Source organism: Catharus ustulatus, chromosome 2, assembly GCF_009819885.2.
Source record: "Catharus ustulatus isolate bCatUst1 chromosome 2, bCatUst1.pri.v2, whole genome shotgun sequence".
NCBI classification, from domain to species: Eukaryota; Metazoa; Chordata; class Aves; order Passeriformes; family Turdidae; genus Catharus; species Catharus ustulatus.
Window position 1 is genome coordinate 28,899,910 of NC_046222.1, and position 25,803 is coordinate 28,925,712.

A 25,803-nucleotide genomic window follows, 5' to 3' on the forward strand; every position below is an offset into this window, starting at 1 on the left:
GGAAAGGAAAAGGGAGAACAACAGCAGCAAGGTTGCTATTTAATAAGGGGAGACACTTCACACATCAAAGGGCTGAGGTATTAAAACACATACCAGAAAACTGGGACACCTTTCCACAGGTTTAACAGCAGTCCTAAAATATCCACAGATCCTGCCAGAGAGAATAAAGGACAATTTTTCTTCCATAGTTCAGTGACTTTTTTCCCAAGTGGAAGCTCCCATTGCCAGAGCTTTCTTTGCCATTTTTGTCTTCACAGGAAGACAGTAGGATCTTTTCATTTCTCCTTGCTCTCAACAGTCAGATTTCCAAGTGCCAAACTCCTCCTTTGTTGAAATTCTTCCCTGTGTCTTGCTACCACGTCCCTTCCTTCAATCCCCATGACAAGCCATTCCTGATTACAGGAAGCTTATTCCCCACTTCTGTCCCGCCCTGAGCACCCTTGGGTTGGCATCTGTGATGTCTTTTGCTTCAGGTGGTTGCCCAAAATACTGGAAGGCGTGCAATAAAACATCGTGGAAGCCCAAGAGAGTGGCTACCTGAAACATTTATCCTGTCATTCAGAGCACTGGAGGTGTTGTGTGTTGTTACCCAGTAACAAACACAAGTCAATAAGGATATTCCAAGGATACAAAGAGGGAGAATGGGCAGTCTTACTGCAGAGGGTTCATTTTCTCTAAGTTTGCATTCCAGTCTATTTTGCAGTAGCTTGTTCCTGTACTCTTGGCAGGTTAGCAAAATAGCTACAAAATGTACTTGATCAGAACAAGCCATATTTTTTACATCAACTGACCAAGACCATTCTTCTGATTTAATTAGTTTGTCTGGCAATCAATAAAGCAAACTATTGGTTATCAATGAAGCTCCACTGTCATGAGGATCACAGTCAGTAAGAAGAATTCTGTATAAATAATGGAAAAGAAAAAAACCCAAAACATTAAGGCTGCTTTGCTGGAAAGGCATTTATTTACCTTTCAGACACAGAGAAAAGGAAGAAATAGCAAATATATACAGTGACGCTAACATGCTAAAGGCAAATTAATGACTTCTGGTTCCAGCAGGTACAAAACCTATGTTTATAAAGACCACCATTTGCTGTTAAATATTTTGTCAGTGGAAAGAGGATCAGAGTTTTGCATGCTAAAAGAGACCGGGAACTATAATAATGCACAATTTGAATAGATTTAGGAATAAGGAAGACGCTCCAGAGGAACAGAAGTAAAAGTGGCTATCAGAAATCTATGCCTGGAATTAATATCAATGATATAGGATACAATCAATGGAGGACAGTTGGATAGTTAATGCCAATAAGCATGTTTTTGTGAAAAATCCATTTCATCAGACAAGCATGACACTGATATTCTTAGTGCATTGCAGTCTTCAAATAACAGTATTTTTTTATATTATAAAGTTAAATTAAGAAATACAGACTAAATGATAATATCACAAAATTAATGTTAACTTTCTCAACTATCTTTAAAATTGAATTTTTTTTTAAAGCTTTGGCTCAATTCATAGGCTTTGTGCAGAATAACAATGTGAAAAGTTATGCACAGCCCCTGTTATTGTAGGAAACCAAAAGTAACAACTGTTTCTTGACCTGAAAAATCTGTCACTTATACATGTAGATATAATAGATTATAGTGGCTGTAAAGCTAATTTGGGAAGTGGGAGTACAGTCGGGTACATTCCAGAAGAACATGATCCCTGTAGTCCCATGTAATACTCTTCTCCCTCCTGCAAGCTCTCTATCTGCATCTTCATCTCAGTTCAAAAAACACCGGATAAGTGGAATTAATGTATGGTTGTGCAATGGATTTCTTACTCAGACCAATGATTTCTATTTCTAGACATTCCTCATTCACATAACTAAACCTGTCTCATTTCTTAAATAAGATGTGTCTCTCCAGTGCTGGCAGCAAGCACTGAATATCAAGTAGTTAAGGACTAATCTCCAAAATGGAAAAGAAAATTAATCAAAAACCCCGATTTATTAAATTTCCAGCTTGATCCTATAACAGGTGCCACTCAAAATGTTTAGCATGCATTGCGAAAGACCATTAAGATGGAGAAAGATTGAGATTTTTTGCTGCCTAAAATGTGGAAACACAACCTAGAAAGTTAAAAAGAAACATGATACATGTGAGCAAAAACTGCTTTGAAGGTACTGATACACTCGGTAATCATCTTGTCCTTTCATTATTTTTGTAAAAAGAAAATAAATTGCAGGAATGAAGCATCTTCAGTTTCTCTATTTTCTTTTTCAAATATTCTTGCACCTCAAAATTTTCAGTGTGGTAATTACATCAGAAGCCAGATATATATTTTTCTGATAATCCCACATGCAATTTTAGTCATACATTTAGGTTTAATTTATCTAGACCAAAAGCACACTGGATTTTTATATGCACTTGGGCTTTCTACATGCTTTATTTGCAAGTGCTGATGACATAAGGAATGCTGCACACTCACCACGAAGTCCAAGAACGTTCACTTTCAATGGGGGGGTTTCTTTTGGTCCATCTTGGAATTGGTATCTCTTGTCTACAGGGCTCTTGAAATAAACTCTGGCACACAGGCATTGCTGCAGCAATGGTCTCTCTGGGCAGCCATGAGGAAAAATCAAGAGATGAAAACTGTTTGATCCTGACCATGGAACAGTAGGTTCTGCCTGTACAAAGTTGAGGTGGTCGTTCTGCAGCATTCAACTTTTCCTGCTTCTCTAAGAACTTTTCCTCAGCCCCCTTAAAGGCACTGGCAGTGTATTTACAGAGAGGAAGTAGTTATTTTTACAATGGTCTCATTTAATTTGAACTCTCTCTTCCTGGGATTGCTTTCCATAAACGAGGGAAAAGAACCGGGACAACTTCACAGCAGGAGTTGGATCACTTCTCGCAACAAGGTCTGTGATCAATTGCAAACTGACTGGGTCCTCCTGCAGGATATAGATCCAGCTGGAATCTCCTGCCTGTCTGTGCCTCGCCTTGGGCTGTGGGAGCCCCCGGGAGCTCTGGAAGCCAAGCTGGGCATCGGGGTGCTGATGGCAGAAGGCAAAGCTCCCTGATTTACTGGAAAGGCGAGTGCGAAGTGGTCATGGACATATCTGGGAGAGGTCCTAGAGCAAGGACCAGATCCACACTCGGATCTCGCCATCCTTTCACAGGGAAAGCCGTTTTGGGCAAGGGATGTCCCGGAGCGGCCGCTGGGAGGGGTGAGTGCAGTGTAAACCTGGGACTTTCCCTGTGTGTCCTCTTCCCGCCGCTCTTGGGCGAGGACACAGCGGGCAGAGCGAGATCAGATCAGGATCAGGACTTGCTCCTCGGTGGCATCTTTTTTTTGGAAAGGGAGGAGTGTATGATCAGCTGTTCGGTACGGCTGATGCTTTGCTTCACACAGTTTAGATCTGCTCTATTGGTCTGTGCCTCTTACTGCCACAAGATGGTATCTTCAGCGATGGTTTCCCCTCACCTGCTCTGCAAAGGCCAACTTAATATTCCGACTGCAGAGTTTCTGTCTTCACAAAGTCTGCACTTCTATCACAAAAAACACAGTGCAAGGTTGTTGGTGCAGGCTGCCTGCTGCTGGGTACAGGGGATCCAGACAAACAAATTATCAACCCCGAAACATCACACAAGTATTCACCCCACCTCCTATTCTGCTAACATTTTTGAGTGCTTTACAACCCAAGACAACTCCTCTTACAAGTCACGATTTCAAAATGTTGCTTTAAGGGAATGACTTGATACATGCGTTTCAAGAAAAGATCTCAGGTTCATCCTCTGAACACTGCTCCAGTGGGAGTGATGCCACGCTTAGTTGTGACAACACAAGAACTGCAGCACAGCTGAGATAGCGTCTGGAAGAAGCTTCCAAAACAACAGTGTCACTGTCTAGTTTTTTGTTCCTGAGAACAAATTGGTTAATATACTGGAAGTCTACTGGGTCTCTGTACACGCAGATAAGTAGCACAAGATTAAAAAATTCCTCGAGTTTCTCCCTTGCTTCCTCCCTCCAGCACTCCTGCAGGAAGTGATGGAAGAACTACAGGTGACAGAGTCAAGGTCAAGTGTATGAATCCCATTAATTATTCACTTTGGTGTGGAAAAATTATTCTCTCCCTATAAAGATCAGTCCAAGAATCCAAAAGAAATAGTGGAGCTCGCATTTATATCACAGGGACATTTTACTTGGATGTCCTGGTTTTCAGCGTTATGATTTATACTTGATTACTGTGAGCCATCACACTAAAACCAGGGTGTAACCAACTATTTGAACCAGAGTAGCCAACAGGATAAATTGTGTGGTATGTCCACACAATGAAGATCTATGTCTGCTTCACATTTAAGTCGTAAAACATTTAAAAATTGTGTTTTCTGAAAAGCAAGTTGTCCTTAAGTACTTGTACCAATGCTCAGGGAGAGCTTAATGCAGCAGTGCCCACTCTTGATAATTTCATGATGCTGGAACTTCTGCCAGATTGGAAGATAAGCAAAGTTTTATTTTTCCTTTATTTTTAAGGGTAGTTGTCACCATTCTGGAAAAAAAAAAAGGCTAGGGCTTGGAAATATTAAACTATGAGTGACACAAAAGCTTGAGATTAAAAAAAAAATCCCACAACTGCAGACATGGAAAAAAATTCTCAAACTGATTATTTAGAAGCAATCTCATAATTCTTGCAGCCTGACTCCTCAGTTTTTGAAAAATCAGGCTTGTCAAGCAGTTGAAGTACAGCCTTTTCTCAACAGGAGCCAGTTAAAATCTTAGGTGTCCACAGAGTTTAGAGACCCTCCCCATCAGGCAATTTTTTTCCCTCCACAGGGAAGGCTCCTTACAGTCACAGTTCATGTCCCACATCACAAATGCATCTTCATCCTCTGTATTGCTTTTCTGATCTGTTCAGGGCAGACTGCTGTGCCTGTGCCCCCTGTGCCTGGCTGGCTTGGCTCAGCCTCACTGACTCCTCAGACTAGGAACTTCGCACATCCTGGCAGGTTACACACACAGAGGTGGGCAAAGGCTGTTCAGCATTTGGGAGACATTGTGAGTGTTTGACATTTGAACCTTAAAGTTCAAATGTCACCATTCTGGAAATCAGTCTAATACTATTATTGAAAACAAATCATGAGTTACAGATTCTGAGCTGACCAGAACCAGAGCACACCCAGCAACATTCTTGCCTGTTCCCAACAGCTCAAGTTGGCAAGAAGTTTCTACTGCAGGGCTGAAAAAAGGATAGATGTGGGCACAGCATCTTCCTGATGCAGCTAAGCAGCGTCTGGCACTGAACATAACCTGTTCAGAGAGAACATCTCCAGGGCTATACACTGTGTTCTGTGAAAGGACTTCTATTAAGAAATAGCATGATCAGGATCCAGAGGAAATTTAAGGCAGTATATTGAAAGGTTTTCTTAGGGGACACACTCGAAAAAGCAGCATTTGTGTATCATTTAAGCTAATAAAAAATCAATGTAACGATGTCACCTGGATGTGGCAGTGAATTTTTCACTGTTGTCACTGAACTCATCAAAGCCTGCTTCACAGTGAAGCAATTAATTCAACAAGTTGATGGCTGGTGGGTATTCAAAGATTTGGAGGATCCTTTTCCTGTGGAAAATTTCCACTTAAATTGCAAAATATCTAATGAGAACGTGAAAACCTAACCTTGCTGTGATACAAGTAAAAGTACAGTGTGGGAGCTTGGCATAAGGTTTAGCAAACTGTAGTACTGGTCCAACATAAATGGTTGCTCAAGTTACACTGGTTTGATTTGAGCACACTAACTGCAAGAATCTATGGATTCTTCGAAATTATGTACCTGGCTGAAGCATACAAAGTGCATGACCACAGATCAGTGCAGAGCGAAGAGAAAACTTGCAAAAATGCCAGAGAACTGTCAGAAAAATCCCTTGATGTGAACATTAATTAGTGTAGAAATCACCCACAGGCATAAAGCACCTCAAGTAATAATGGAATGTGTACTCAAACTACGGACAAGATGAGCCATCTAGAACTGGGGGCAAAAAGAATTTAAATGCATGCAACAGAGAGTATCTTCAGAGACTGTCTCTTGAGGGTACTGATGATCTTCACTTGTTTTGCTGTGTAAGAATCACTGCACAAAGAACACTATTTGCAGACTGTACCATTCCTTTGTTTTAATGTACTATTCTCAGTTATCCGGGTTTTGTTCAGTAACAATCTTTAGATCAAAAGAGACTGGTGTCCCTATATTGTTAATACTGTGCTCCAATCTGTTTCTGATTTCTCTACAGCAAATCCAGTGGTGAAAGGTCATTGGATAACCGTGTTAGAAAACTTGATAGGAAGTATTTTGGTGAACTTATATACATCATTACTCAAACAGCATAGCAAATGTGAATTAATAACTCACACCCATGAAATTATGAAAGGTTTTTTACTTCCTGATTCAATGGCATTTTACACTTGTCCTGCCCTAGAAACAGATAACAGAGAAAATGAAAGAGCTTTGGTAAATTCAATACTAGACTTAGAGATCCCACAGGAGCTCTAGAATGCAGGAGAGGAAAGGACCTCCTACATCCTTGATTCAGGTACATGAAACTGCAGGCAAGCACAAAACATAATCCTTTTATTCAGCAGATAAACATGTTTTCTACTCCTAGGACCTCACTGTCAGAAATTATTCAGGCATTGCAGGTACCAGTTTGTGTGGGGCTTTTGTGCAAGGTTTGTCCTCCTGGAAAAACAGCTTTTTTCTCTCCCAGGCTGACCAAGCACTTAATGGTTTGTGGACAGCAGTTATCACCTCTTTCAACCTTCCACTTTGCCAGGCTGAACTCCTTTCAACTCTCCTGATGCCAACTTTCCATTCCCTGGTAAGCCTCAATACTCCTGTCTCCACTGAGACAAGCCCTCCTGAATACAGGTGACCAGAACTGCACACCAGATCTCAGAGCTGTTCACCCATCTCTGCATGACACTGACACATTTTTTGTTTCAATAGAAACACCCTCGCAGGTGCAGGGATGTCTTGCCAGCACCATGAGGTTCTCAGGCAGAGCTTTCTCTGCTCCCTGACAGCCAGTATTGATTCAATAAGTGACTGGATCAATTCCAAAGAACAGGCCCCCCCCCTCCATGGATCTCAAGGCCTGTTAAATACCAAGACAACCACCTATGGCTCAGGAAGCTGCAGATCACTTCAGGGTACGTTTGTGAAATATCAAAATTCACTTTCCTGCTCTTCTGTTGGGATTTCTGATCAGAGTTGAGTCAAGATATGAAGTCAGACAGACTTTAGTTTTGACTCAGCACAACATTTTTAATTTCACTTGCTTTTTTCATCCTGCATTGGTAATCTCTCTATTATGGCTGACTGTATGTTCATTTTCTCTGTTACCAATTTCAGACTGATAACATCCCAGATTATAGTGAAAGGTTTTCTCCTTGTCCCAGGAGACATTTTGCATTTTGCATTTTGACTTTTTAAATTTCATCTTCTGCTGTTCCAGGCCTCAGCATTATCTGATCCTTCATGTTCTGTACTGACAATTCTTTCTAGATTTTTCTAAAAATTCTTATTACTATTGCAGACAGACATCATACCTGTCACCTGCGACTACTCGCACAATGGAAACAATCTAAGAAAGCAAACAGTGACACTGTTGGTACACAAGAACACACAGTGTTTTTTCCTTCCTCCCTGAATTTTTACCTTTTTACCTGCAAATAAGTTTGGCTATACGAGTAACTGCTCTTTCTCAAACCATTTCTCATGGGAGTTGGCTCAGCCTGAAATATTGTCAAAAATCACTGGCCTTCACACATCCCACATGTGAACAAGCAGAGAGAGTTACACTTCCTTTCCACAGCCCACAGAAAGCCTATGACTTTGCACTGAGAGAAGCCAGCTCCCAGAGCTACAAGACAAAGGTTAAAAATAATCCATTAAAGTATTAATTTCAGGATTTTTAAATGCAGCTAATTAATATGCATAGGGAAGGCACATGGTCTCTGGGAAGGAGCACACACAATCACAGTCTGCAAGGGAAGGGAGGGCGGGGAGGGTGACATGCAGGCAGAGCGCCAAGGGAGCGATAAAAGAGGATATTCCCTATATATATCCCTTGGGCAGAGAACATGCAAAAGAGCGTCTGTTGAGGTGGACGCAGAGGAGTGAAGCACTTAACTGTTGAAGAGGCAGAATCAATGCAGTGCAACCACAAAGGACAGGACACATCTGCTTCACCAGGTGAATTCCAGTGAGGTGGCTCAGGGGCCGAGGACACCACAGGGACATCAATGGATGCAAAAGCTGCTGCTTTGGAAATGATGCTGCAGTTGGAAGCTGGGTGCAGTGTGAACGTGCCTGTGCAAAAAGCTGTGGAGCAACAGTTGGATGAAAAACTGGATCTCAAGTTGGATGGCATGGCAGTACAGCAGTACAGCAACCATGTGTTGCACTCAATTATGGCACTTGAGAGGCAATTTCCTCTTATGATTGTTACATCCTGAGGTTGAAGCACCCTGGCAAGGTTGGGCATTGGATATAAAGCAGGATACAAGAGCTGGCAGTCATGGCACATCACGAAAACAAGGTACCACGTATGAGCAACATAAGTGACGTCAGACAGAAATGATTATCTACGGTAATGTGAATCAGAAAGCAAATCTGGTTATTCAAAAGTTGTACTGCAAAAAATAGAGCTGTAGCAGCAATTCCAGGGAATTTCAAGGTGCAGGGGGAAATCAAGTTCAGTAAAAGCTATTTCCTCATACCAGTTTCCCTGTGAAACAATTGGGAACTTTTTCCATTTCCCAGACAGCAGAGGAAATGGACAGACAGACTTTATTGCCCAACTCACTGACTACTTAAGAAAAGCTGGGAAAGGTTTTACCTGGTGGCTTAATTATTTAGTACTACTGCTAATTTGCCTGTCTCTTTACCCTCATCTAAAAGGATCTTTGAACCTTTAAGCCACTTTCACACAATTTGACAAATGGGGAGAAATCTTGAACTTTTCTGAGGTTTGGTGGCTTTCACAATGGCACCCAGGAACAGCCTCAAAATGTTGTGCATGAAGGTGCATCCTGAGAGCCCACTGAGCACTACAGGTACCTTTTAGAAGCAAATGCAGGTTACAGGGGTTTAATTTTGCAACGGGGGTCTTGATGAATGTTTAAGTTGACAAAGTTCTTAGTAGGGCTGCAGGGGAAAGAAAATTTGCAACACCACCAAGCCTTTGGAATAGGGTCAGCTTCACAGTCCAGTGCTACAGGATGCTGCTTTTGGAGGCAAAGGACAAAAACCACACCCTTTTCACTTAAAGACTTTCTTTATTCAATCTTTTTTATATACAATATTATTTTTTAATCTGTAAAAAGTATGCAGGATTCCTGGTCAGAGGCAGAAGGTTTCCACATCAGAAGATAGATTTTTGCCCTTTTATTATTTTAGAGGAAAAAATAATCGGTCAGTTTTAGACAAAGCAAGAATAAAGGCAGAATGCAAATCCAACTTCCACCAAGCAATTAGGATTAAAGGCAACAATTCACTGTAACAGGTAGGGCTGTCCCCTCTGACTTTGGTGGTTCTCAACTTTCCTGGGCAATTACAGAGCAGTTTGTTAGAAGATGCTGACAACTGAAGCAGTTCGTGCTTATCATCTCTGCTACAGTTTTATGCACACAACTTGCAAAAGAGCCTGGGTTTCCTCTTTGTATGGTAACTCAAACTCTTGAGTCAGAAGATTGTTATCTCAAAATTCAAGGAGTGAAAGAGGGATGTCTTTCTCAGGGTGAACTGATCTCCTAACTACAGTATGGGTCAAGAGCTTGCTTTCATTTTTCTCTGGTATCAAGAAGCCTGTTTCTTATTTGTCCCATTATAAACATGGGCTAGGCTTTGTAGTGTAAATACCAACAGGGCTTGCTTAGGGGGTGCACCTCTATCCTTGAAGGATGGCATTACATTTAATTATTGTCACCTTTCAGACCCAGGCAACGTTCAAATCTTGCAAAATCCTGTGGGGGGATATGTCAGTGTTTAGGACCTGCTCCACAAATTTGGAGCAGGAAGCTGAAGGAACAGCAAAGGTGTGACTGGCACATGGAACTACTTGCTCTTCCGTCTGCTCCAGGGCACTTGCTATTTTTTAACTTTCCTTGAAGATTCAGTTTGAAGGACTAGTTTGTGCAGCAAAATTAACATTCAGAGTATTATTCAAGGGTTTTGCTTTTATTTAGCGAACAAAGCTAAGAAGTTGACTTCTTGACTTCAGGACATGCACAGCTCCAGGGTTGTTAATGGAAGCCGTAGAAATCTGGCCTCTTTGAAAAGTCAAGCTCTAATTCTTAGAAAAAAAATTACTGCTGGCAGATCCTGACCAACAGGCAAGTTTGACGCTTGGATTAGGAAAAGAACCATACATCCTTGTTTTGACTGCATGCAAACAGGAAATAGACAATTCTGGGATTTACAGGCTCTTGCCCAAATCCAGTGTGCCGAAACCATGATTTTTTGTTTTTTATTTCATTCTGTAAGGGGAGAGGGTATTGTAGAAATTGTAAAATGGGACAGCTACCTAGAGAAAATGAGGATTTTTTTGTTAGAGAGTACAGTGCAAGACTCAGAAACAGCTAGAACTAAAATGTCATTTTTGTGCTTAAATTTACACCCTTATCTTCAAGAAAGTAAGACAGCAGCAACAGAATGAAAATGGCAACATTCTACTGTACCTTATGTACCCAGAGGGAAAACAGTCTGAACTTTGGGTTGCACATAATGCCATTTTGCAGATCAGAACCTACTTTTCTGTGAAGAACTCAGAACGAGGGCACATGATTTCAGTCAGAAGTTTCAGTATCTATGGTGTTTGGTAATTAAGCATGTACCTCAGACAGAACCCATTGCTTCCAAACTCTGCTTGATCTAGGAAACCTCAGGATGAAGTTCATGAAAGACACAGCAATTAGTCCTTAAAATGCACTATTTTTGATAGATTCTGCATATCATTGGCTTCTGGAGGAAAAGGACAGTTTATATTTTAAAGAGTGATGAAGAATAAACTGACTGTTGTTGGGGTAACTGGAAAAGGAGAATTAAGTGTCCTTAATTTGGTACCTGTTGCTTATCTACACTAAGAAATAGCAGTACTATACATCTGCTTTCAGTAGAACACCATCCCATAACATGAAATGGCTTAGTCCTCAATTCAGGCATTCATGTGGCAGTAGGTTAACTCACTGGGATTCACAGAGAAATTAAATTTGAAGGGTTCCTCTTTAATCCACAAGAGGGGGGATGGATGAGGAGAAGCAATTACAAGAAGTTTGCTATTTCTGGGACTCCAGAATTCTGTCCTTGACCTTTCTGTGAACAGACTGGCAGCCATTCTACACCTGTATTTATCAGGAGGAGTACAGGGATGGGTCTATGGGTCAGAAAGTGCTTTTATTATTTTTCTTTTTTCTTTCTTTCTTTTTTTAACAGAAGGGTCTGCCTTTCCTCTTTCTCCTATATACCCAGTGACATGTAGAAGAATGAGGCAATTGAGTGCAGTTTTAAATTAATAACAGTACTCATAGGATCGGAAAAACAGTTTGAAAACACAACATATCTGAACTTGGGAAAGTGAAAAATTGCTAGTTCTCCAGTAAGTCGCTGAATAATAATTAGAAAAATAAATGAATGTGGGGTCATTAAGCTACTTCTAATTTTAAATAAACAATTACTGAAATCAGTATTATTTACTATATCAATTACTTCATAAGTTTTCAAATTATTTTTAGGATACTGATGCCAATTACAGTACTAAACTAACTGGTATTAAGGTACAAAAACTGAGACTGAAATTTTTCCCAAGATCCATGTTTTCTTCCTCTTAACCTAAAGTAACTGTCTGGAAAAATGCATATATAGCATTTTTACTCAGATCATATGATGATTTCTATGTCTGAGTTAGTGACACAAACCAATAAAGAATAATTTTGGGGGGAAACTCTACAGTCAGATATAATATGATAAGGAGAAAAGGTTTTTTATATTAAAACTTCATATATAAACTTTTTTGAGGAGAGAAAATAGCACTCACTCCCTTTAAATCTGATGCTGTACCACTGTATTTCACAGAAGAGTTCTTCCACTTGCTTCAGTACAAAAACATCATCAAGATTTTTTAAGACTCAACCTGTGCACTAATTAGGAGGGAAACCAGCACCTAAAGGCTGTTTTTCAGCAAACAGGCCAGTCACCATGGCGAAAAGATTTGACAGCTATACAGTGGAATAAAAAGAATAATTTGAGCTGTAAGGATTCTGAATAACAGTAAAAAGAGATTGAGAGTGACAAAATTGAAAAGATGAAAAATCTGGAAAGGTGAAACTTTTTTTAGCAAACAAGAGAAGACTGAAAAAGACTCCATGAATGATACTATCCAGACCAGCTATGAAGTACTTGAAAAAACCCCATGTAGGTAGCAGATCATAAATTAATGAAAGAAGAGACTCTTCAGTTTCTTTTCCCAGTCACATGTGAGAGATGTTAGGCTGTTTTCAAAGATCATGTTGGATTTGTACTGGAGCACCCAGAAGAAAGGCAAATTTTGTAATGTAAATAAAAGATAGTTTTAGGCTTTGTCATACATATATATACCTGCAAATAAGGTTCTGCGAATAGAATCCAAAGCATGAAAAGTAACAGATTGTGTACAAAAATACAGAGCAGCAAACTCTCACTGCTTAGCTCAAGGGGAGCTTCTTTTAGTTCAATATACTGTATCCTCCTACATAAATCATGAAACAGTTATGCTTGTGTTGTCATCTCTGTTTATTTAGCTAAAAGAACCAGGACTAAAAAGATAATGTTTTTTTCATGTGACATAATTTGTGAGGAAGGGAAACTTAGATTCCTTCCTACTCCTACTTCCTACTCCTGTGATATGTTCCAGACTCTGACTGAGCTTGCCAAATGAACTAAGCCCACTCTGATGACAGCGAACCACAAACCAAATGCTTACTAATTGTTTTTTCTTTTTGGATATAAGCATTATTTTGAAAAGGGAAAATGAGGAGGCAATACATTTTGTACCTTAGAGTTTAGTGCTAACAGATTAGAGAATGGCTGCCAGTATGGACAAAAAAAATGCTCCTTAGAAAATTCAGACAGGTACAGAAAGAAATTAAAATCCTGATGCAGCGGGTGCAGTGGTAGTTGCTTTTTGTTGTTGTTTTGTTCATGCCATCATAAAAAAAAAAAAAAAACAAACAGAAGAAAAAAAGAAGAAAACCTAGGTATTTGGAACCCACGAAATCTGAAGAGGTGACTGTGTGTTGTTCCTTGCAACAGCAAGCAGTAAGTTTCTCTCCCTGGATGGGAAAGCCTCTTCTGCCTTGTTGCATTTATATTATCTGTAGATTCCCTGTCTTGACAGGGTTCAAAGCGCACGAAGTCTCCATCCTGCAAAATACACACTCACGTATTTTGGTCATGTATAAAACAGAACTTTAAACTTATTTATATGTTGAAGAGCTTCGTTTCCCATGCCAATACTTGCTTGACTCGAGGGTCCAGGTTTATCAAATGTCTGTCTGTCTCCCCTCCTGGTAAAGTCTCAAGTGGTCCATGTAAACAAAACAGAGCTGAAAACAGTCTCTCTTCCTCTTCATAGACCTGTTTTTATCGATATGCAGGATTTCCTGACAGTGTGGTGTTGGCTAAATGTAAAACAGGCAGAGGATGAGCTTCTGTGTTAAAAACCCAGTTGTCTAAGGGCAGAAGATCATCATTGGAGAAAAGCAGATACAAATACCTGGATACCAAGACAGAGATGAAAAACATTAATATTAAAGCAGAGCATAGGTAGGCAGGGGCAACAGAGCAGCTCCAGGCCCCATAGTTCAGCAGCTACAAGTATAAACAAATTACTTGTTTTCAATCTTTGTACAGCACATACACAACCTTCCCTATTACAATGATCTGAAGTAATTTTTATTATGATCAAGCCCTTCAAGGCAAAGTAGTTATAAAGACAGCATTTTAATCCTTCCAAGAAACTTTTGTTTTTTCAGTCTCCCTTCAAAGACTTGCAGTGTAAAACAAACATCAAGACATCAACCACAACTATTTAGGGGGGGCACAAGAGCAGAGAAGTCAGAAAGCTTTTCTTAATGGAGTAAACCCACTTGGAAATTACTAATCCTCTTTAATACAAACCAAAGATTTCATGGCAGCACAAGAGAAGCTACTAAACCACGGTAGGTATCTGATTTGTCATCACCATTCTGGAAGTTGGTTCAGTTTCTGGTGAGAGGAAAGGGACAATAGACTGTACAGAGGTTTTCACAGATGTGAAACATTTGTGCATTATAATACAAGGCAGAGGATATGAAGCATGTAACAAAATAAGGGTTACTGAGTATATACAGGGAAAAAAAATATTTTTTGTTCCTTTTTTCTTAATGCACACTTTTGAATGTGGTTGTGCTGTAACTCTGTAGGACAAACTGGTAGTAGGGATCTGTCAAAGTTTCCTAACACAACTGCTAAAACTCAAAGGACATTTCTGCTGTTACAGAAAACCTGGCTGTGTGGGTGCAAGCATAACAGTGGGGGTGCACAGGATCTCCCAGCTCCTGCTTGCTTTCCCGCCATCCAGAAAAATACAGCTCTTGCTGCGCTCGACAAGGGTGACAATCCGATTGGTGGACTCTGCCACATCCAGAATATGCACACTTGTTCAGCTGTTCACTCTCTCTCCATCAGACATTGGGAGTGTCTGCTGCTTTCAGCCTTGTGTCACTGCCTGATCAATTCTTCTGCTGCCTTTACTTGCCAGCTCTATCCACAATCCAGTCAGTGGAGCCCTGTTTTTTCTTTCCTTCTTCATCTCTTTACTGTTTACAGATAAAAATTTCTTGCAGAGATGGTTCAGTTTTGTCACACATATCTCATCTCCTTCTCCACACTCTTCATTTGTCTTTAAAGCATCAGGCCCTTCCTTTCCTCAATAATTCTGCCTTGCTCTCTCCCACAGCAGTTCTCCAAGCTCTTTCTCACCACAACAGCAATATGTCATCTTACTCAAACTCACCTTCCTCATTTGATTCACACTTTTCCTTTGAATAACTTAAGCAACCTATTTCTCTATCTTGGTCCTTCCCACTCAACAGGTACCTTCATGCCAGGTACTGCTCAAAACTCTGAAATTTGCTGTGTATCTCTGATGAACTGAAGTATCCAAGCAGCAACAAAGCATATTTGGGACAGTTACCAAATTAGAATTTGAGAGGAATGAATATGCAAAAGTAATCATAAATAGCAGAAAAGATTACAGTAGGCATTGTTTCAGACATATTCTATGCTCCTGTTCTGAGGAACATTTTCCTCATGACATCACACCAAACCCTTCCGTCTTTATTTTCATTTGGGCTATCTTGCTTGACCTTATGTTCTCTGCTTTATCTCAATGTGAAACCAGTTTCTGGTTTGGGCTATGCCAATTGAATCAATGTCAAAAACATCAAATATCGAGCTCTTCAGTAAACTTTTGTTTTGTTCCACAAGCAGGAAATGCTCCAAACCAAAAGTTAGTAAAAATTTCTGAGTTCTTTCCTAGAAAGAAAGAAATGCCACTGTCTGCAATACTTGCGCTATAGTATATGCAGTTACTGAATGATGCATCAGTGTATTTTCAGATCTCCTTGTGATTATTTAAGATGCAGACAGGATGCTGATGATACATTGAAAGCTCCTTAGGAGCAGATTTCATTCTCTCATTTGGCTTTTATAGGCAGATCAATCATATACCATCAGCTCTTGAAGAGGTACTGTTCCTCTGACCTGACCAGATTGAAACTGCTGCTCTCTCTTTGGGACTACTACTTTTAGTCTCCAGAAAACAAGCTTGAAGGACTAAGCGAAATAAAATTAAAGAAGACAACAGAGGAGGTAGCAGTGGTATTCTTTTCATAATGGTAACATGAGGCAACTAAGTATTGTGATTAGGAATTGTGTAGAGGAATTCAGTAAGGAGTCAGCAGAAGGATAGAATAACCACACTATCCCCTAACACACGACTAACTTGGAGCCCCTTTTTCCCAGTGAAACATGCTGTGATGCCTGAGTTAGGCACAAGAACTGCCATTTTCAGGATCTATTTTCTCCCTGTTCCATTTTGGGCTCCTAATACTCAAAATCAGTCTTCGTCTCTACCTGTGGAGCCACTACATTCTTCTAGAATTTAGGTGCAGCTTTTACAGAAAGATGCAGGAGTGAAAAGGACTTACTTCAAAGTTTCAGCAAGGAAAAAGCTCTGCTGTACATCATCATATGTAGGAGATGAGGAATAGACATCCTTGACACCAGAAAAGCCACCACTAACTCGACAATACTTGTCAATTGCCTGCAAAAAGAAAGGGAAAAGACACAGAGAATTCAACTGTAGAAAAAAATTTGGAAACTTTAAAGCATCAGACTTGATCAACAAAGAAGGTGGTTCTTTTTGTGCTGCATTTTTCTGCTGTGAATCTCTTTGTTGAAGGATGCTATGGACATTAACAGTTTCTGCTGAAAAATAAGAAAAAGAGACTGGAAACATACAGAAGTAGCATCTTTCCAGGGTTATTAATGACACCATATTTGGCAAACTGCTACATGCTATGAAAGTATTCTGGGGAAGAATACTTTCTTTCCTGGGTATTTACTGTTGGTTGATATTGATGACATGGACTCTGTAGACTTTTTCTCTGAGCTCATGCAGTTCCTCATCAGTGACACTGAGTAGAACATCCATCGGTCAAATCAATGCAACAAGTGCTGTGAAGTGCACAGGAAGGTAACAACTATCCCTGGATTTTGGAACTGGAAGAGTCTGAAGCATTATAGGAATTCTTTGACTGGTGGCTAGTCATGGAGACTTGCTGAAAGTAGAAATAAAATACTGTACTCATCTTCATGGACTGTTGATTTCATCCTGTAAACTCTTTTAGCTGCTGCTTTCTCCCCTCATCTCCTTCTCTTACATGTGATGTTCTCTGTTTCCCCTTTATACAACTGAAACTCAAGTCAGCTTGTGTGTTGGATGCAGCAGAGCTCTTTATCTTTAAAGCATGGAGTTTAAATCCATACACATTCCATGAAGGAAGGGACCAATGGTTTCCCCCGCTTCCCCCCCAGCCCCAACACAAAGAACAATGTGTGAAAAGCACAATGGAAGAGGAGGAGACTGGAAAAAAGCGTTAGTAGCTTAGTAGCTCAGAGCACCTCTTGTCTACACTTTCATTATTCCATTTGCATGCATGACCTTACAGCATACAAGGATATCAGCCATTAAAACCGGCTCAGAAGAAATGACTCTGAAATGATTCACATGTTATTTGTGCTTCCCTGCTGCTTTGACTGTGCTTCTTCAGCAGACACCAACTCTTTTAATAGATTCATGCAGGGACAGAAAAGAAGCAGGGATGAAGGAAAAATGTTTGTCTCGGTATGTCTGTCACTAGCAATGAAGGAGCATAACTACCTCTAGATCAGTAATCTATGATTCAGCCTGATAGCCTTCTGTGAAGCTCCTCTCCAGGTGGTGCTTTAGGCCCACATTTTTGTTAATTCTGATTTTTGCTAGTTATACTCAGCAGAAGCTGAGGGGAGCCAAGGCAGGGGAGCAAGTAAGTTTTGAATGATGCCCTTTTTATGCAGAGAAAACAGATTTAATCAAAACTAACTCTTCAAGGACTCAGTATCACCTCTGCATACCAGAAAAAGTGGGGAACAAAGAGGAATTTTTAACTGGCCAAAGAATGTCAGCAGATGCTGTCACTGAAATCGGAACGAAAAGTGAAAAGTTGAGCAGGATACCCAGGACAGTAACACACAGCACATCAGGAACTACAGCTGACCTTCTCCTAGAATACACTCTTACTCTGTGGAAATCAGACTGTTCATGGACCAAAGAATAATCCAGACTTTCTTTCTGAAAAGCAAGGTTTTTAGAAAAGCAAGTGGAGAGACTGGCAAAAGGATGTTATTGGAATGGCTGTGGCTCTAGAGTCTGAACTTATGCCAAGAAAGGTATAGTCTTTCTTGGCAAAATCTAATGCTTCTGTAATTCCTTATCTCAAGCACAGCTTTCTCCAAGTTTGGATGAAAACGCTCTATTTTTTGTTGGAACTTGAGTCTAAAAGGAGAAAGTGTCTGGATGAATTATTTTCAGATTTGGTTACTGGTGCAGGTTAGGGCTACACTGAGACTACTCAAATGCTAACATCTGGGTTGACCAGATTTTTCTCTACAGTGAAGAAAAAGGTGTATATGATACATCTAACCCAACAGCACCAAATGCATGGCAATCTCTTTGCGCACTCTTGTATGACAAAAGTGATACTACCACACGGCAGTCAAACAACATCAACAAAACAAAAAACCCAACACCACTCTCTCCACACAAAATCAAACCAGACCAATCAACCAACCAACAAAAAGGAAAGAAAAAATTAATTGCTTAGCTTCTGAAGAAACAATGCATATGCTGTTTACAGAACCATTTGCATATTCCTCCCCAGAACTCCTACAGTCACCAGGCAGGTGTTACACGAATAAACACGAGCTAAAGTGAAACACTAATTTTAAAGAAATTAGGATTTTAGTTAAAAGTTAGAAGAAACTTGGCTTGAAATAGTTATCTGAAACTTAAATAATTGATTGCTGTCATTTTATGTTTGCGTAGCTGTGCTTGCAATGGGAAAGGATGAAACTAGTAAGTAGGTCCAAAGAACACGAACAATTGCAACCAGAAACTCATTCTTTGAAAAACTGGAGTTGCCCCAAAAGCCATTTGTATTGTCATTGATAGAAAAGGTTGAAAGTTCAAGGCGAGGACGATTTGCCTTACTTCTTCCTTTTAAGACCCCTCCCCACAAAAGCTACCCCAGACTTAATTCAAGAAGCCAACCACGCATGCTTAATAGCTATTCAAGCTAATTACCATAGGAAGCAGGGGATGGGAGGGGTTGGTATTATGAATATGTATTTGTTTAAACCTTTTGTCAATAAATAGACTCAGTGATCACGCTGCTGCCCAGTGCTGAATAAACATACACTTTCTAACTTTAGATTGTTAGAGAGTCTTTTGTCCGTCACAGTTGAGTATCGGTAATAGACCAATACTCATATGTTGATAAATCAAAAGCACTTTTGCTTTTTAGACAGAAAATAAAGTCCCTGCTCTTGCCACTATCCCCTCTTATAATGACAAAGAACATGACCTTGTGTCTGCTTTGAAGCATGGCAAGATGGAGGAGGAAGCCCCACTGGTTACAACTCCACCAGAATTCCCAGCATACAGTCTGATCAGGACAGTTTCTCTGATCAACCAGTCAGCAACCCTGATGCTATGTGCCACAGCCTGTACAGGAGAAACCTGCTAGTGACTGTGGTAAAATGAAAACAAGGAATACATAGTACCACTGTTAGGACACCACCTCCTGCCTCCAGAAGAATTAAACCCCCAAGTGAGTGGCCCAGACAAAATTTGCTTATTTTGGAAACTGTAGCTAATGGATAACACTGAGATCCTGCTTTGTGCTGTAGAGGTCTCATACTTGCACAACATTGGTGGAACCACCAGGCCTACAAGCCTGGATAAAGAAAATGTATGAACTATATCAATTTTTTTTCCTTACAGTTACCAAGTAACCTTGTATCTTCAGAAATTTTGACTTGGGAAGGGAGACTCATGTGCAGAATAGGCAAAGGATTTACCCTAGCTGATCAGAGTTCTATATAATACAGGTAGTAATGAACAGTACAGGAAAAAAGCCTCTGAAAGATTGCTTTACAGCCATCCAAACAGAAAATTTTAAAACATGAACAAATAATTTGTCCTTGATTCAGAGCTGTATAGAACCTCAGGACAGTGGCTGAAAAGCCTGGTACCACAGACAAGCTGCACCTCAGAATACAGGGAAGCTCCAAGATGACTGGAAGGGTATTAAGGTAATACTGCTACCATTACAAGGCATTGGCAGACTGAATAATTTTAGGATAGCATACCTGATGTTATTTCTGATCAATCACAGAGACACATGGAGATACACACACACACACACACATATATATATATATATATAAATATATAAGAATTAGAGGATAACTGGCACCAATCAGCATGGTTTTATAGAAAACTATCTTGGTCACAAGCTTGATTTCATTCTTTGAGAGCTACAAATTTGACAAATAAAGGTAACTGTAGAGCTGTAATAAACTTAAAAGCTTCTGAGGCAAATGACATGGTACTTTAAGATGTTATGGGAAGACAAGGCAGCACTATACCATACCAATATAATTCAATTTAAAACTGACTGACAGTGCTCTAAGAAAGAACTGGCAATGCAAAACCATCACAAAACAGAGCTGCTTCTCACAGAGATCCACAAGGAGTAGTCTGAAGTTTTATCAGTCACTGGAACACTGCTGCTGGCTAAAATGACATATGTAAATAACAGCGGACAGTGTAATCTGCTTGGAACTGGGTGCCAAACAAAATGAGTTTCATAAAACCAGGCACATAATCCTGAATCTAGTCATCAAGACTGTGTAACTGCAGACCCAGACTAGCCTGGAAGGTAGAGACAACCTTTGGAATGCACAGACACTTCAAAGACTTCCATGGCCATGTAAGACATGGCCATGTCTGAGTTCCTGCTAGGACATTGTGGCAGATGCACACAAGGACAGTAAACAGGGAGACAGCGGCAGGGACATAGTGTTATTTTTTCACAGGCTAAATTTTCTTTCACTGAAGTCAACACTGGAATATGTAATTCTAAAATTCATTTCTACAGAAGAATGATGAACTAATACAGGTGCAGGCATTCAGAGAAAATGTTTTTTTGCAACCCAGTGCAGTGAGAGACAATGCAATTTGTTTATCATCTTCAGTAGTCAGCACTAAGTTTATTATATTCTACGAAAATGCTTCTGAAAGAAAACAGGGGAGAAAGGAAATTTTTAAATGGCATAGAAAGTCATAGGAAAACCCAGTGATTGAGAGCTGAAACTAGGTAAATTAAAATGGGAAATCAAACATGTTTTTTTTAACAGCAAGAATAAATAAATAATGGAACAAACTATCAGAAGTACTGGATTTTCTAGTTTCCTTTAGTCAAATGCAGAGTAGAACAGGAGAATATTCAACAGTACACTCCGGTCAAATACATGTGTCTTGACTCAAAAACTACACAAAGTGAAATTGCAGTGCCTGTAACATATGGGGAGGTCAACGTGAACCTAAGTTCTTTGGAAATAAAATTTGATGTGCCTCTAGATTGGATCCCAGCTCCCTCAGTTTCTCTGAGGGTGTTTTTTATGGCATATGTGACTTTTCTTGACTGTGCCAAAAACATGCCATAAAAATGTGCCAATTTCTTCACCAGTACTGACAGCTTCTAACCCATGAAACTGCAAAACCTTATTTCTTTTACCTCCAACCTATGTCTGTCTCTTTTCTGTTTATTCTTCTTCACTAAGCAGAATCACAGAACGGCTTGGGCTGGAAAGGACCTCAAAGATCATCTAGTTCCAATCTCACTCCCTTGGGTAGGGATTCCACTCACTAGAACAGGATTCTCAGGGCTCCATCCAACCTGACCTCGAACACTTACATCCACAGCTTCTCTGGGCAGCCTGTTCCAGTGCCTCACCACCCTCTCAGTAAAGAATTTCCTTCTAATATCTAATACCAATCTGTCCTCTCTCAGTTTAAAACCATTACCTTTTGTCCTATGTTGCCTTCGTTGGGGGAGAAACGAAGGCAAGTGGCGACCTGGTTAGAGCGGGCCACGGCGAACACACACACATACACTTTTACAATCCCAGTCGCCGGACAAATCACTCGCTACACTGATGCAGTCGACGGTGAAATGCGTTTATTTCTCGGCAAACACGGGCTTAAGTAACTTCGATACAGCTGTGATTGGCCAACGGCATGGAGAGGGCGGGGCCTAACTCCTCGTGCATAACGATGTCTTCTGAACGAACTTTCTAGCTCACCACATTTCCCCCCTCTCCATGACCGATTAAGCCTTTGCAGCTGTGCTAAACTGATGTTAGTAACAACTCGTGAAACATATTAGTAACAACACGTGAACTATTTTAAATGACAAAATGCATTCGCAACTTGGTTATAACTTATCTAGTCCAACAATGAAAAGGGAACCGAACATTAACACGGGTACAACAACTGCAACTAGTCCCACTAGGGTGAACACATGGGTGGTAAACAGGGCTGTTGGGTAAACAGGGGAGTTGAACTGATTTCATTGCCGGAACGTTTGGCCGTGATGTTGGAACTTGTCTTCGAGTTGTTTGCTTGGCTGATGAAGCAGGTTTGGCAACAACAGAAGACCGAAGCACGAAGATGGAACACGAGGCTGATGAGATGGATCACGGCAGCGAACCTGTCAAAAGAAACTCAGAGATCTCGTTAGTTTCATCAGTTTTGTTAGACAGCACGGGCTTTATGGATTTTAATGGGTACCACTTGATGACATCATCATTTTTTTTTTACTGCCCATTACAACTAGCTTCCATCGTTTCTTTAGCACAGGAAGCTTCTGCTGTCTCCAGAGCAGTCACTGCTTTAGTGGTTAGCTCCAGTTCACTTGCTGTGGTGTCATCATTTACATTCTTTCTAGTCTCTGGCACTGTCTTGGCAGTGCATCCTCCACAGTAACACCCAGTTCAGCTGCTTTCTGAATTTCTTTCTCTTCCTCTTCTCTTGCCTGCTCAATGTACTCTGTCAGAGCAGCAGATATCCATGATGGTGATCTCTCCTCAATGCTGCTCACCACCCTTTCTTCTTCCACAACAGTAACAGCAACTACATGTACCAGCCCTTCAGATCCTTACTCCATCCTCAGGATCTCCTCTAACTTTTCTGCTCTCTCTTCCTCTGAGGTTTGTTCTCTCATTGCTTCAGCATCTTTCACTCGTTGGGCTTCCATCTTTTCCTGTTCTGCTGCTTCATACTCCAATAAAGGAACAACAGCTGGAATATCAGAATGTTCTTCAGCTGTTTCTGCCATGTCTTCTCTTGCTTGTTACCTGCAGCTGAGCCTGTGCACACCTGGGCACTGGCAGAGGAATTCTCGCATGTGTGGGCGCGCTCCCACCTGGACTGCTGGACAGCGACCCGGTGCCCCTCCAGGAGGAGTGCCCGCAGTCCTGGCGTGAGAAGAAGCTGATGGAGGGACTGCTGCGTGGATGGGAGCTAGATGTTCTTCTTCTGTGACTGGCTGGTTCGATGCCCAGATGCCTTGGGGCAAATCTCCTGTCTTTCTCCCCGCTTCTTTTCCCTGTGTTTTTTGCTTTTTGTTTTTGGTTTGTTTTTTTCTTTTTTTTTTTCTTTTTTTTTTTTTTTGACTTTTAAAAATAACATTGCCCACTTTATTTTGAACTTCCACGCTATTGGGGCGAACGATGAAGAAATTAATTCTTTTCTTTACGTTTCAGTAGTGTTGCAGGTTTGGCTTCACCGCGAAGGGTGGGAAGCAGCAGCAGCTCGTGTTTACGGAGCTGCGGCACCAACCTGGGCCAGGGCTGTGGGGTGTGAGGCACTCCCCGTTCCTCCCGACGGGCTGGGAGCGGGGGGCTCTCCCTCCGCCACCTTCCCATCCTCTTCAGAGATGCCCTCCGCTGCCTGGAACAGCTCCTCGGCGAGGGCGGCAATGCGGGACGGCGCCTCTTCCCTCAGCAGCTCCCGCAGCAGCGCTTCCGCAGCCTCCACCCGCGGCCCCGCCATGGCCCCTCATGTTCGTCACTGCCCGTGTGTGAGGCGCGAGAAAGCTCTTGGCCCCGCCCCTCGCCCTCAGGCTCGGCGCCATCTTGTGACGCGTAGAGCAGCGGTTTTTTTTTTTTTGTTTTTTTTTTTAAAACTTCTTCAGGGCTCGCCTCTTTAAAGATGCCCTGAGGTTCACATATTTTCTTGCAGTCTGGCGACCGATTAGTAGCTGGATTGGGGGTTGAGATAAGGGACTGGGGCCACGAGCGGTTGTCAGTTTTCGACCCCGCACGATCACCAGACGCAGACTGAGTGGCGGCCACCTCCACTTTCGGTGTGATTTTTAAACAGTCTCGGGCCGCTCTCCAAGTTTCCCGTTTCAACAATGCTCCCTCCAGAGTCCTCACAACTCCTCCCCAGCTCTCCAAACGTTTACCAGAGCTGGAGACAATCACGTTGTTAGTGCAGGCGTTAGTACACTCCCTCCAGCACCCTGAATGCAGGGTGTCTGTGGTATGGTCTATCGCCCTCGATTTTAACAACTGCATGATTACGTAATCAAAATCCCTTAATTTGCATTGGATGCCCCATTGCCTATGCAATTGGGAAACTACCTTGCCAAGTGCATCCATTTCTTGGCGGTACGTGAGCGTCCTCACCGTCGGGGTCAGATCCAGCTGCCTTGACCGCCCACCTCTTCCAGCGCGAGTCCCGTCACCCGGACTGCCCTCAGTCACGTGTATCGGGAGCTATTCCCTCACCCGAACACCTGAGGGCGATCCCGGGTTTCGGCGCCACTATGTTGCCTTCATTGGGGGAGAAACGAAGGCAAGTGGCGACCTGGTTAGAGCGGGCCACGGCGAACACACACACATACACTTTTACAATCCCAGTCGCCGGACAAATCACTCGCTACACTGATGCAGTCGACGGTGAAATGCATTTATTGCTCGGCAAACACGGGCTTAAGTAACTTTGATACAGCTGTGATTGGTTAACGCCATGGAGAGGGCGGGGCCTAACGCCTCGTGCATAACGATGTCTTCTGAACGAACTTTCTAGCTCACCACAGTCCTGCCACAATCTGCCCACATAAAAACACCATCTTGCTTCTTTTAATAAGCCCCCTTTAGGTACTAAAAGGCTATAATGACGTGTGCCTGGAGCCTTGCCTTCCCCAGGCTGAACAACCCCAGCTCTCTAAGCCTGTCTTTGTAGGAGAGGTGCTCCCACCCATGGATAATATCCGTGTCCCTTCCTGGAACCTACTCCAACAGGACCATGTCTTCCTTCTGCTGAGGACCCTGGGTCTGGGTGCAACTGAGGTCTCATGAGGGCAGAGAACTATAGGTCTTTCCACTCCATCTTACTATCAATTTGCCTGAAGTTAACCTGAGCTTCAGGTCTTGTCTATTTATTTTCACTATTACTAGAAGCTCTGACAAACTCAACAGCCTCTGTGGTGCAATCATACTTAGTGAGACACACAAGTCCACAACTCTTAATTGAATCCTTCATTCACATAGCTCAGATTAGTAATTGGCTTTACGTGCCTATTGTGAAGAGGTGGTTCTTATTGCTTTCAAATAATTAGCCTGAAAAGGATTTTAGTCATTTTCTGTACTTACCCTGAGTATCTTGCATGCATATTTCTGTAATACTTAGCCAGCCCCCCAGCATACCATCATCCAATTTGACTGGCCCAATACAATTGAGATGACTGTTGTCTCTAGTGCTAAGTACAGTATTAGGGAGAATTAGTCTTTTTTTTATCAGGAAAGAGATAGAGACCCTGTCACAGGGATTTATGATCTCTGAGGGAATGTGAGATTGAACTTTCTGTTTTTTCCCCCCACACACAGTGGATTTGGAAAGATGTAACAAATCAGGCCTTGGACAACACAGGATTTGCACTAAAGTGCGTAAGTTTTGTCAAAAAGTATAGATAATAAATCTAAGTATGCTTTAGAGGTTGAAAGGCAAAAGGAAGACAAATTCAGACAGTGCTGTGTGATAGCAGTAAGCCAACTGTTCTGTGTGTCACACTAT

The 25,803-nt window shown here is 41.4% G+C and overlaps 1 protein-coding gene across 1 annotated transcript in view; it reads right to left on the reverse strand.

Moving 5' to 3' along the window:
* Positions 1 to 9,296: 9,296 nt before the first annotated feature.
* Positions 9,297 to 25,803, reverse strand: part of MAN1A2 (mannosidase alpha class 1A member 2) — a 165,082-nt gene continuing 148,575 nt past the window's right edge. The window contains exons 12-13 of the mRNA XM_033051198.2: positions 16,265 to 16,380; positions 9,297 to 13,788 (exon numbers count right to left, since the gene is read on the reverse strand). Coding sequence (XP_032907089.1) covers positions 13,656 to 13,788; positions 16,265 to 16,380 — 249 coding nt within the window. The 3' untranslated portion in view covers positions 9,297 to 13,655. The remainder of the gene's footprint in view (positions 13,789 to 16,264; positions 16,381 to 25,803) is intronic.